Source organism: Octopus sinensis, unplaced genomic scaffold (genome assembly GCF_006345805.1).
Source record: "Octopus sinensis unplaced genomic scaffold, ASM634580v1 Contig15699, whole genome shotgun sequence".
Lineage (NCBI taxonomy): Eukaryota > Metazoa > Mollusca > Cephalopoda > Octopoda > Octopodidae > Octopus > Octopus sinensis.
This window is the reverse complement of record NW_021833876.1, coordinates 5346-17500: the sequence shown is the minus strand read 5'-3', so window position 1 is coordinate 17500 and position 12155 is coordinate 5346. Positions and strand designations below refer to the sequence as shown.

General features: G+C 36.9%; 1 protein-coding gene across 1 annotated transcript in view; it reads right to left on the bottom strand.

Moving 5' to 3' along the window:
- Nucleotides 1-5831, bottom strand: part of LOC115230508 (acanthoscurrin-2-like) — a 30804-nt gene extending 24973 nt beyond the window's left edge. Inside the window, exons 1-2 of the mRNA XM_029800670.1 lie at nucleotides 5809-5831; nucleotides 5563-5655 (exon numbers count right to left, since the gene is read on the bottom strand). Of these exons, the coding sequence (XP_029656530.1) occupies nucleotides 5563-5655; nucleotides 5809-5831 (116 nt within the window). The remainder of the gene's footprint in view (nucleotides 1-5562; nucleotides 5656-5808) is intronic.
- Between the last annotated feature and the right edge of the window lie 6324 nt (nucleotides 5832-12155).

Genomic DNA, 12155 nt, shown 5'->3' with positions numbered 1-12155 from the left:
TAAAAATAGAGCATATGGGCTCCACATTTGTGGATCAGTGGCTGGAGTGTGTGGTCAAGTGACTCTCTCTACACCAATAAGTCAAGTGTCACTCATCACTTCCTTACACTTCTCTTCTTTTCTTTTTTCTATATGATACATCATCTAAGACGCATACATTGACATTTAGTCGTCATAAAGCTGAACAACAGAAAGTAGAATATAGTTACAGTTGACATTTGTTTCTTTATTGGCAAAGAACCACAATGAAGAAATGTAAGCATTGAACAAATAATATAAGTTTTTGTTCTCTTTACTCTTTTTACTCTTTTACTTGCTTCAGTCATTTGACTGTGGCCATGCTGGAGCCCTGCCTTTAGTCGAGCAAATCGACCCCAAGACTTATTCTTTGTAAGCCTAGTACTTATTCTATTGGTCTCTTTTGCTGAACTACAAAGTTACGGGTATGTAAACACACCAGCATCGGTTGTCAAGCGATGTTGGGGGTGACAAACAAAGACACACAAACATATACACACACATACATATACATATATATACATATATACAACGGGCTTCTTTCAGTTTCCATCTACCAAATCCACTTACAAGGCTTTGGTCAGCCTGAGGCTATAGTAGAAGACACTTGCCCAAGGTGTCACGCAGTGGGCCTGAACCCAGAACCATGTGGTTGGTAAGCAAGCTACTTACCACACAGCCACTCCTTCTCCCAAATTTGCTCTGTATATCACATCCAGTAATATTACTAAGTATGTTAGTACCAACTACTTTGCTAGAAGTGAACTGGATGATGAAGCTCTATGCGGAGCTCTAAACTCAGCTGTAGCTTCATGCATTTAATTATACACACAAGATGTCTATAATAATAAAAGTGAAATTCTGTCTGTCTGTCTGGGACACCTGTATCCAAGTCTACATTTGCTCTACATAGACATGTTATGCCTTTCAGGAATCAGGATGATACTGAGATTGAAAACCTGCTCTTCATTTTGTTCTTGAACAGCATTGGGACAAACACAGACACAAAGACACACAAACATCTTCGCCTCGAGGCATTTTTCTAATGCACCAGCTCAAGTTCACCCATCCTGTCGAAAAGACGCTTGTCTGTAACGTCCTGTTTTTGTTATTATTATCATTATTATTTTTACGTATTTTTGTATTCTTATTCGTTCCCGTCCTTGTTTTGTATACATTCGAAGCTTTCTTCCAAGGAATCTAATGCGCTTGGCTTCGATTTTCCTTTGGTGCTTGCCAGGTTGGAGTAATCTCAAGATTAATCAGCCAAAATTGCGAGGATGATCCGGTTCTTGACTGATGATTGAAGGCTTCGAATGTCCCGTCCGTGTTTTTTGCATCGTCTTCTAAATGTTTGCGTTCTTGTCCCAGTTTGTATTTTTTTACATATACACATATATATATGTATATATGTATATATATATATATATATATATATATATATATATATATATATATTATATATATACGACAGGCTTCTTTCAGTTTCTGTCTACCAAATCCACTCACAAGGCTTTAGTCAGCCTGATGCTCTTAGTAGAAGACACTTGCAGTGGGACTGAAACCGGAACCATGTGGTTAGGAAGTAAGCTTCTTACCAAACAGCCATGCCTGCACCTATATATCAAAGAATAAAACATTTTGGGTAGTACATATGATAGTATATTGGTAATAATATTAAAATTAATCAGAAAAAAGTAAGGAAATTTTTCTTAGTTTATTTATGTACAGGTGCAATAAGTCTTCAGATTTTTTATGATATTGAATGAAATAAAATAAAATAAAATAAAATAAAATAAAATAAAATAAAATAAAGTAAAATAAAATAAAATAAAATAAAATAAAATAAAGTAAAATAAAATAAAATAAAATAAAATAAAATAAAATAAAGTAAAATAAAATAAAATAAAATAAAGTAAAATAAAATAAAATGAAATGAAATAAAATAAAATAAAATAAAGTAAAATAAAGCAGAATAATTACATTATAACACTTTAAAATTTTACATTTAGTGTCTCAGAATACCAGTAGTTTTAGTAGTATTCTCAAGTACAAGTTGAAAAGTTATTATATGTAATAGCTTAAATATTCTACATTATGTTACTTTATATCATCCATATTATATTATTTCATTCCATTTCATTTCCTTGGAAAACCAGGAGACTTTCTGTTCTTGCAAATGAAGGAACAATTCCTTCATTTCTTGTGACTAACTTCACTATTATTATTATGACTATTTATGTATGCATGCATGTATGTATGATTGTATGTATGCATGGATGCCAGAATGTATGTATGTATATGTATTTATATGTCTATCTATCTATCTACCTATCTATCTATCTATCTATCTATCTATCTATCTATCTATCTATCTATCTATCTATCTATCTATCTATCTATCTACATATCTAGCTATCTATCTGTCTGTTTGTCTGTCTGTCTATCTCCCTGGTTTTGTGAACTCAGGAGCCATAACACTGCTGAAGAAAGATCTAAAGAAGGGGGACATAATAGATAACTTTAAGCCCATCACTCTGCTTAATGCAGACTTAAAAATTTTGGCCAAGGTGTTAGCCAAGAGGTTGGTGCTTGTCATCAAGAAACTGGTCGACAAGGCACAAACGTGCGCCATGCCTGGCCGGAGCATCCATGATAAAATCCATCTGATGCGTTACATCATATACAGGGTAGTTTAGGGACCCGGCATAGGTGGGGCCCTGATCAATTTGGATCAATCGAAAGCTTTCGATAGGGTAGACCATCGATACTTGGAGGTTGTCCTCAGAGATGCTGGTTTCAGTCCAATCTTCCGAGGCTGGATAGCCGCTTTGCACAGAGGTATCCGTTTGGCAATTCGTGTAAATGGACATCTATCGAGACCTTTCAACATTGCACGTTTGGTCCAACAGGGATGCCCCCTCTCGTCGCTTCTCTATGTATTGACTCTCGAACCCTTATTGCAGAAGCTGGCAACTCTGAGGGGCATCCCACAAGAATTGGGATGTGGGACGAGCGTGTCTGCATACACAGACGGCGTCACTGTCATAGTGTCTAGCCATGAGCACATCGAGTTGGTCGGCATGACACTGAAAGACTACAAAGTGGTGATAGGAGCGAAAATCAAACGGGAAAAGTCAGTGGGTTTGTGGCTCGGCACCTGGAAAAGCAAGCCCATGCCGTCCACCAGTGCCTCCATCGTCAGACGCTGGACTGACGGACTGGTCGAGTTGCTTGGGGTCTGGTTTGGTCCAGACCTTCAAATGGAGAAGATCTGGAATGAGATAACGAGTAGGGTGGTCACTCTCACCCGGCTATGGGCCAAGAGAAAATTGTCCCTAAAAGGTTGGGTGGAGGTGGCGAACACGTACATTGCATCTGTCATCTACTACTGCCTGATCGACATGCCTTGTCCCAACCCTACCATCACCAAACTAGAACGTATTCTCTTCCACTTCTTGTGGAAAGGATGCCTCCCGATGGTCAGGGGATCTGTTTGCTGTCAACACCCGTTAAAAGGAGGACTGGGCATGCCGTGGTTGATGATACGCAGACATGCGCTGAGACTGTGATATCTCCGGCTCTACATAGATGATGGTGAACAGGTGTGGTCGCTGTTTGTGAGGCACACTTTCCCGCAACACGTCTCCATGACCAAACTGCAGTCGTGGATCAAAAAGAGGCCGAGAAAGGGCAAATGGCACCGCAAGTGTTGCGTTGCTCTCAAGCAACTATGCTGTCCCGGGTCAACCTTGAGCAACTTCAACACAACCAAAGCATTCTATAGGGGATTAGTGGAGGGGAGGTACGACAACGAGCTTGGGGTGAACCTGGACATCGACGAGGAATACCTGACCCGCCTGTTCAGGACAACTTTCGGGCCAGGACCCATGGACAACTTCCAGAGATCCCTGGCCTCGGAGTGCTACCGAGAAGCACTACCCATTTGGGATAAGCTCTACAGACACAGCTCGAGAAACACGGGGCTGACCTGTCTGAGATGCGGTCAGAGTGACGAAACCGTTCTGCATGCACTCGTGCAGTGTCCAACCATTTCCAACCTGTGGGCTTATGTCGAATGACTGCTATCACATGTGGGACAAGGCGGTTTATCAGCCGAGTCTATCATCAATATTATCACGCTTCCTTCCTTCAGATGGGGAGGAAGAGCTATTTTCATCATCCTTGTGGCTATGGCGAAAGAATGTATCTGGTGGACACATCTGAAAGGATTAGAGACAAACACTTTCATCTCTGGTCGATCTCTCATCAACTTCTTCAAGTATCACTTGAAAAGGAAAGTGAGAGTAGAGAGGCAAGTTTTGTTTAGCGAATGTTTAAAAAAAAATAGGTGAATGTAGCAAGGATGGCATGTATGAATGACAAAGCTACCTTGAGCATAATCCTATGAACCCGGAAAAATTTTAAACAGAGGGTTACTTACTTGCAAACAAATGTGTTAACATGTGACATTATTGACCATGGTTACCGTGGTCTATTCTGTAGGCTTTTCTTTCCACGGATAAACCTTATCTGCTTCCCCCTTTACATTTTACATCCCTATTGATAATTTTTTTCTTTTTTTTCCCTTCCACGATCCCGTTTGATCGAAAACCTACCCCACCTCTAGTTTATATTTCTCTCCAAAAAGAAAAGCTCTACTTTGTAATCTGTCCTGTCTCTGTGCAGCCCTGTGTGGCTAATAAAGAAACATATCTATTTATCTATCTATCTATCTATCTATCTATCTATCTATCTATCTATATATATATATATAATAAAATATTAGGGAATAAATCCAAACTTACAGGGAAACATTAGATTTAGGATTGAATCCAATTTTATAGTAAAATATTATATTATATTAAATTAGAGATAAAACCACTATTAGGCAAATCATACAATGAAAAACTTAAGCCAATACATAAGATTATTTAATTTATATTATTTAAATATATAACAAAATTATTAAAAAAGATAATTAATATAACACTATGATCGTTTCATGGAACGATCGTAGTGTTATATTAATTATCTTTTTTAATAATTTTGATATATATTTAAATAATATAAATTAATTAATCTTATGTATTGGCTTAAGTTTTTCATTGTATGATTTGCCTAATAGTGGTTTTATCTCTAATTTAATATAATATATATATATATATACACACATACATACATATACTGGGTAGGATGAGTAAATTGTTACCCTTATACATTTTCAATTTTGCCAGCATGGACAACAGACGTTAAATGATGATGATGATGATGATGATGATGATATATCTCTAGGTTGTTCGTATACATGTCACTGGTCACTCTCAGCTATTTCTCTAAGTTAATTTTTGTTTAATTTATGCAAATTACATATTCGTTTTGAACATGTTCAAGTCCCTTGACCACATGATATAGGTTAGCACAACTGAGGTGCTGATGATGCCTATTGAGATAGAAACATGTGTCCATGATTGTCCTCTAATCTCCAGACAGTTAGCCTGTCTATTACCTTAATGGCAAGTCGATTACCTTAATGACAATTACCTGTGTATTACCTTAAGAATTTCTTGAGCTTTGAAGTTATCTCCCCTTCTAAAATGTTCCGTTCTTAATTGCCATTTGCTAATTATACTTTCTCTAGAAGTAAAGATAATTTTAATAAATCAATAATTTCTGTTATACAGTATTTGATATTGCTGTGTTTGTCAATGTTGCTCACACTGAGAGGTACTTTTTGTTTAACCTTTAATATGCAGGTTATTCAGACAAATGTAATGCTTATATATTTACCTCGTTTTGTACTGATAATGCATTATCTTATAGCTCCATAATTTTGATGATATGATTGTTTGTTTTTAGAAGGACATTGGAGGATGGATGTGAGAAGCCAGATCTGACCAGTTTGAGAATAAAACAAGTAGAATATTTGAGCATGACATGGCTGGTATAAATGCTAAAGGGTAAATTTGTACACAGACATACATGCACCCTCACTTACTTATGTGAGTATTGTGCGTGTTTGCATGTATCTATCTATCTATCTATCTATCTATCTATCTATCTATCTATCTATCTATCTATCTATCTATCTATCTATCTATCTATCTATCTATCTATCTATTATATATATAAGTATGCTTATATACATATACATTTATATGTGTGTATATGTGTGTATGTGTGTGTATGTATATGATCACCGTGACCAACCAGGCTATCAGATGTTGCTGCACATCGCTGATCACAATGCGCTTCGCAATGTTTTAACCTTCAAATGACGCCACTCCGCTGACTAAGCAAGCAGGCCAACAGAAGAAAGTGTGAGAGAAAGTTGTGGTGAAAGAGTACAGCAGGGATTGCCACCACCACTGCCGGGACCTCATGGAGCTTTAGATAATCTTGCTCAATAAACACTCGCAACAACCGGTCTGGGAATCAATACCGCGATCCTACAATGGTGAGTCCGCTGCCCTAACCACTGGGCCATTGCACTTCCGCGTGTATGTCTATCTATCTATCTATCTATCTGTCTATATATACACACACACACACGCATATATATACATATACTGTGACCACATGTGTACCGTTGGCGATTTTTTTTTCCTCTGTCTTCCCTTCTCTGGATCTTTCCTTTTCCTATGTGTCCGACAAAGAGCTCCGCTCGAAACGTTAAACCCTCCTTCTTTCCTTCTTTCCTGAGCGTCCAATAATACTATATCTGTTCCACATCCTCGCGTTGTTGTGTTTTTTTGTGCTTTCTTGTTTGGATTAACTTTATATATATATATATATATATATATATATTTATCACCAGGCACTTTAGTAAGCCCCAAACTTGTGGCTACTAGATTGAAGGGAGGCAACTTGTATTGGCTTGTTTCATACATATTGAATGAGTGAGTGCAAAGAACAATGCGTGAGTGCTTTAGTTGCTGAGACAGAGGCGCGGAGGACAGGCATATTGGAAACAATGTTAAGAAGAAAAGTCACTCGCGACACAGGCACAATACTGAGTCAGTCCGTGTGTTTGTGTGTTCGCCCGTGTCTGTCTAAATGGGCTTACTTATGTGTCTGTGTGTTCGTGACAGCATGTACAAATGCGTCTCTGTATGTGTGTCTGTGTGTTCGCCTGTGTATGGTTACTTGTGAGCGTGCAACTGTCTTAGGCCTTAGTATTTTATGATTAATCTATTTAGCTTGGTATGTGACTGAAGGTGGGGAGCTGGCACAAAGTGGAGAGCTGGCACAATCGTTAGCGCGCCGGGCTAAATGCGTAGCCGTATTTCGTCTGCCGTTACGTTCTCTGCGTTTAGGCCCTTGTGGGTAGTAAAGAAATAGGTATTTCATCTGTCGTTACGTTCTAAGTTCAAATTCCGCCGAGGTAGACTTTGCCTTTCATCCTTTCAGGGTCGATAAATTAAGTACCAGTTACGCACTGGGGTCGATATAATCGACTTAATCCGTTTGTCTGTCCATGTTTGTCCTCTCTGTGTTTAGGCCCTTGTGGGTAGTAAAGAAATAGGTATTTCGTCTGTCGTTACGTTCTGAGTTCAAATTCTGCCGAGGTCGACTTTGCATTTCATCCTTTCGGGGTTGATTAAATTAAGTACCAGTTACGCACTAGAGTCGAAATAATCGACTTAATCCGTTTGTCTGTCCTTGTTTGTCCTCTCTGTGTTTAGCCCCTTGTGGGTAGTAAAGAAATAGGTATGTGACTGTTTGCTAGTCTATTCTCGTTTACCAGCTTTGGAAGGGCATAAGACAAAGTTGACTTCATCAGGATTTGAACTCAGAATGTAAAAGACATAATGAAACACAACAGCATATTTTTGTCTGACTCTTCAATTACTTCTACCATTCCAATCTTACAGTGTGTCTGTGTGTCCGTGTGGGAGGTACGTGCATGCTCTAAGACATATCCTGTATGTTTGTGTGTGCAAATTTTGAGTCGCAGGCACGGCTCTGAGCAAGTTAGTTAAGTTAAGTTAATTTAAGTTAATTTTTTGGCTCAAGAAGCAAAAAGCAAGGCCATGTAGGGGGACATGGAGTTATGTACAGGGAGGGTGTTCATGGAAAGAGTTCAGGCCATTTCTGGTTAAGAGAGACTTTGAACCGAGCGGTCGTCGGCATCTTCACTATCAAGTCCGGCAGCTTATTCCACGGATCCGCAACCCGGACAGAGAAAGTCTCTCTCCTTCGATTGAGATGGAATCGTCGCAGATAAAGCTTTTCGGAGTGACCCCGCAGCCAACGCTCTGGAGCAGGAGTGAAGAACAGCTCTTTCGAGAGGTTACACTTTCCGCTTATGATGTTGTGAGCAAGAATGAGATCACCACAGCGTCGTCGTTTTTCTAGAGAATAAAGGTCAAGTATTTGTGTATTGTTTTGTATGAGTGTAAATGTGTGTGTGTGTGTGCGTGTGTGTAATTTGTATGTGAGGAGTGCGTATTAGTAAGTATACCTATCTTGTTCTTCGATGATTGGTCTGACTGTATTAAGAGTTAGAAAGGAACTTGGGTTTTTTGTCTTCCTCGCTCATATTATTATTGAACTGAGAGGTTAACTGCAGTCCTTCTATAGAACTTACATAGCGTTACTTCCACCTTGGGTTTTCTGGATACCAATACCTCTCATATATATATATATATATATATATATCATCATCATCATCGTTTAACGTCTGTTCTCCATGCTAGCATGGGTTGGGCGGTTCGACTGGGGATCTGGGAAGCCAGAAGGCTGCACCAGGCTCCAGTCTTATCTGGCAATGTTTCTACAGCTGGATGCCCTTCCTAACGCCATGTATATATATATATATAATATATATATATATACACATGCACACACACACACACACACACACACACACACACACACTCCCACATAGATATATACATATACACATACACACATTATAAATGAAATGCTCTGATTTTCAGTACTCAGAGTTGCTCATTTCCAATCATTCAGTGGTTAACTGAACCGGGTTTTCTTCTGAATATTTTCCAAATATGAAATGAAAGTTTGAAGAAACACTTATCCTTATGGCCATTACTAAATGCCATCTCAGGGTTAACCCTTTAACCTTTAATCTGACCATATCCAGCCAAAATATTCTACCTGCTTTAGGTTTAAAGTAGCCATATCTGGCCCTTCCCACTGACCCTACAATGTCATTATAAACATAAACTCCCACGTTATCAAAATCTTGAAGCTACAAGATAAATGAATAGTTAATTCAAAAGAATAGGAATAAATAAGCATTATATTCAACAGAATAATATTATAGTAATATTAGTTGAAGTGGATCTGAAATGGATACTTCATACTTTGACAAATGTACCCACACTATTTGACAAATGTGTGAGCACACATTTTTTTTCTGACTTATGGGTTCATAGATAATGACGATGATGATGATGATGTGTGTGTGTGTGTGTGTGATTATTTATATAAATATAGGTGTGTGCATATAGTATATATATTTCTTTACATATAAATTGTATTTTTATATATGTACGTATATATGCATAAATATATATATATATATATGTATAGAAAATTCAGGGTGAATACTTGATAACTGTAAGCACCTGTATATTCCAGCTAGTGGTGTAGGTGATAGGATATATTTATCAAAAGAAAAAAACAGGATGCAAAGGATATTGCAGTACATATGTTTCTGGCTTTATTGAGCATATGTATATCAATGCATAATTGATATAACATGTAGGTCAATAGCCTTTTTCAACCGCGTACAATTACCACACCAAAGACATATATTACATTATAGCAGGTTTGAGAAAAAGTTTTGGAAAAAAACGAGTTTCATTCGGAAGGCAAATCCTCATAGTCATATATGGCATAGTGAGACACCAAAACAAAATCTCCATACTGTTTTTCACTCGAATGAGGGGTTTGGATGTTGAGAGAAAGAGGTGGAAGGGGGTGAATCTTTAATGAAGTTGGGATCATAAAGAGGAAAAAAGTATATGTATAAATTTATATATTGTATATATGTATAAATTTATATATATATATAAATATATATATATATATATATATATATATTGATAAAAATGGTAAAACAACAAAAGAATGAAAGAGACCTTGATATTATGTAAATAGAGGAATTTATCTGTAAATGTAATATGTGACAATTATTCGGTAGCCATAGTATGTGTGTATATATATATAGTTAGAGAGAGAGAGAGAGAGAGAAAGAAAGTGATAGTTAGATAGATACATATGTGTGTGTCAATTGGGTTGTCACATAAATTCAATTGTTTTTACCATTTGTTTCAATGGTCATTTTCTCATCAACAATTTTAGCAAGTTAGTCAGTGATATATTCTCTTTCATTGTTTATGACTTACTTTCAATAATCTGGTAGCTTGTCAATGCCTTGATGTTAGAAATCGCTGGGTTTTAACAAATCATCAAGCCAGATTTTTCAGTTCCTTGTCATTGAATGGAATGTTTTGCAGAAAGTTGGAGAGTGACCAAAAAAAATAAAAGGTGATAATCCGAAGGAGAATATCCTCATATTGAATAGCATTTTTGGTCAAATTAGCAAAGTAGATGCTAACGTTACCATTGTTGTCAAAGACAGATGCAGTGATGCTGATCAGGTCATTTGAACTTTACTCTTCAAGTGAAGGTGACAATCAACAGAGTCATGAGAGCATCCCTTCCTCTGGGCCCAATACCCTTGTGGACTGGTGCAGTTCTTCATAGATTATCTCAAAGAATTGATCTTCATTGCTCTGAATGAGTTGGCTTGAACTCTGAGAGTCTGTGAGATCAAATTACTCCTTCTTGAAGCATGGAGACCATTTTTGTGCCGTTCTTCCAATGATAGTGATTCTCCACACACAGCATAAATGTCTTGAATGGTCTTGGCAACTTTCGAACTTTGATATGAAGCAAAGGCGATCAGGTGTTGAAAATATTCCTTTCTATTTATATTATTTCTGCTTGACACTTCATCAGCATATGTGCCATACGTCTAAAACGGTGTGAAATTTAATCAAATTTCAAAAACTACAAACAAAAATTGTAGAGGAAGAACAGAGCTACAAATGCCCAAAAATATAATAAAAGTATTTTTTGTGTGAATTTAAATAACATTGGAACGAAAGAATGAAAGGAATGAATTTTTTTGACAACCAAATACTCCCCCTCACACACACACATAATTGATATTTGTCAGAAGTAAAAGAGTGACTCAAGGGCTTTAGGTTTTGTACATATATATACACACACACACACAGAATATATATATATATATACATATACACATACACACATTATAAATGAAATGCTCTGATTTTCAGTGCTCAGAGTTGCACATTTCCAATCATTCAGGTTTTCTTCTGGATATTTTCCAAATATGAAATGAAAGTTTGAAGAAACACTTATCCTTAGGGCCATTTCTTCTAAAGACCTTCATGACTTCAACTGTATGGTGTTTATGACGCTTATAGTAATATAACCACAAGAACCAAAAATGAAATCAAAAGAGCAAATTCGGAGAAACTATTTTTCTGCTTTTCATTCTCAAAAGTTTTTAAACGAATGAACATAAGAATGAGCATTTCCTTGAAACTTGCATTTCATATTTGAAAAAATATTCAGACAAAGTAGTTATTCAAAAGAAAACGAGGTTCACTTTACCAGCTGGTGATATAAACAAACAACTTAGAGTACTGGAAATTGAAACCTTCCCGTAGTAATGTATTAAAGATTACTCAACATCTATATTGAGGCTTGTAATTTATCACTTCTGGTGAATCAACAGAGATTCATGTATGTATATGTGTGCGATTGTGTGTATATATATATATATATATAAATTTGTTGAGCAAAATTTTTTATGTGAAGTCGTGTGTTGAAACAGATATTGTTATATTTCGGAATGGTCATATTGCCAGTTTAGCCAATAAAAACCCACGCACTATATATTTGGTGTTATTTTGCTTCAGTGTTATTTATTTTTTACATTAATCTTAATCTTATTTCGGCCAGAGTTATTTCGTCACACTCCTGTGACTGCATCAGTGGTCCTTTGTTTTCTTCTTACTTATTTGTGTCTCTCCTTACTAACCTTACTAACCATCAGCCATTTTGTATTT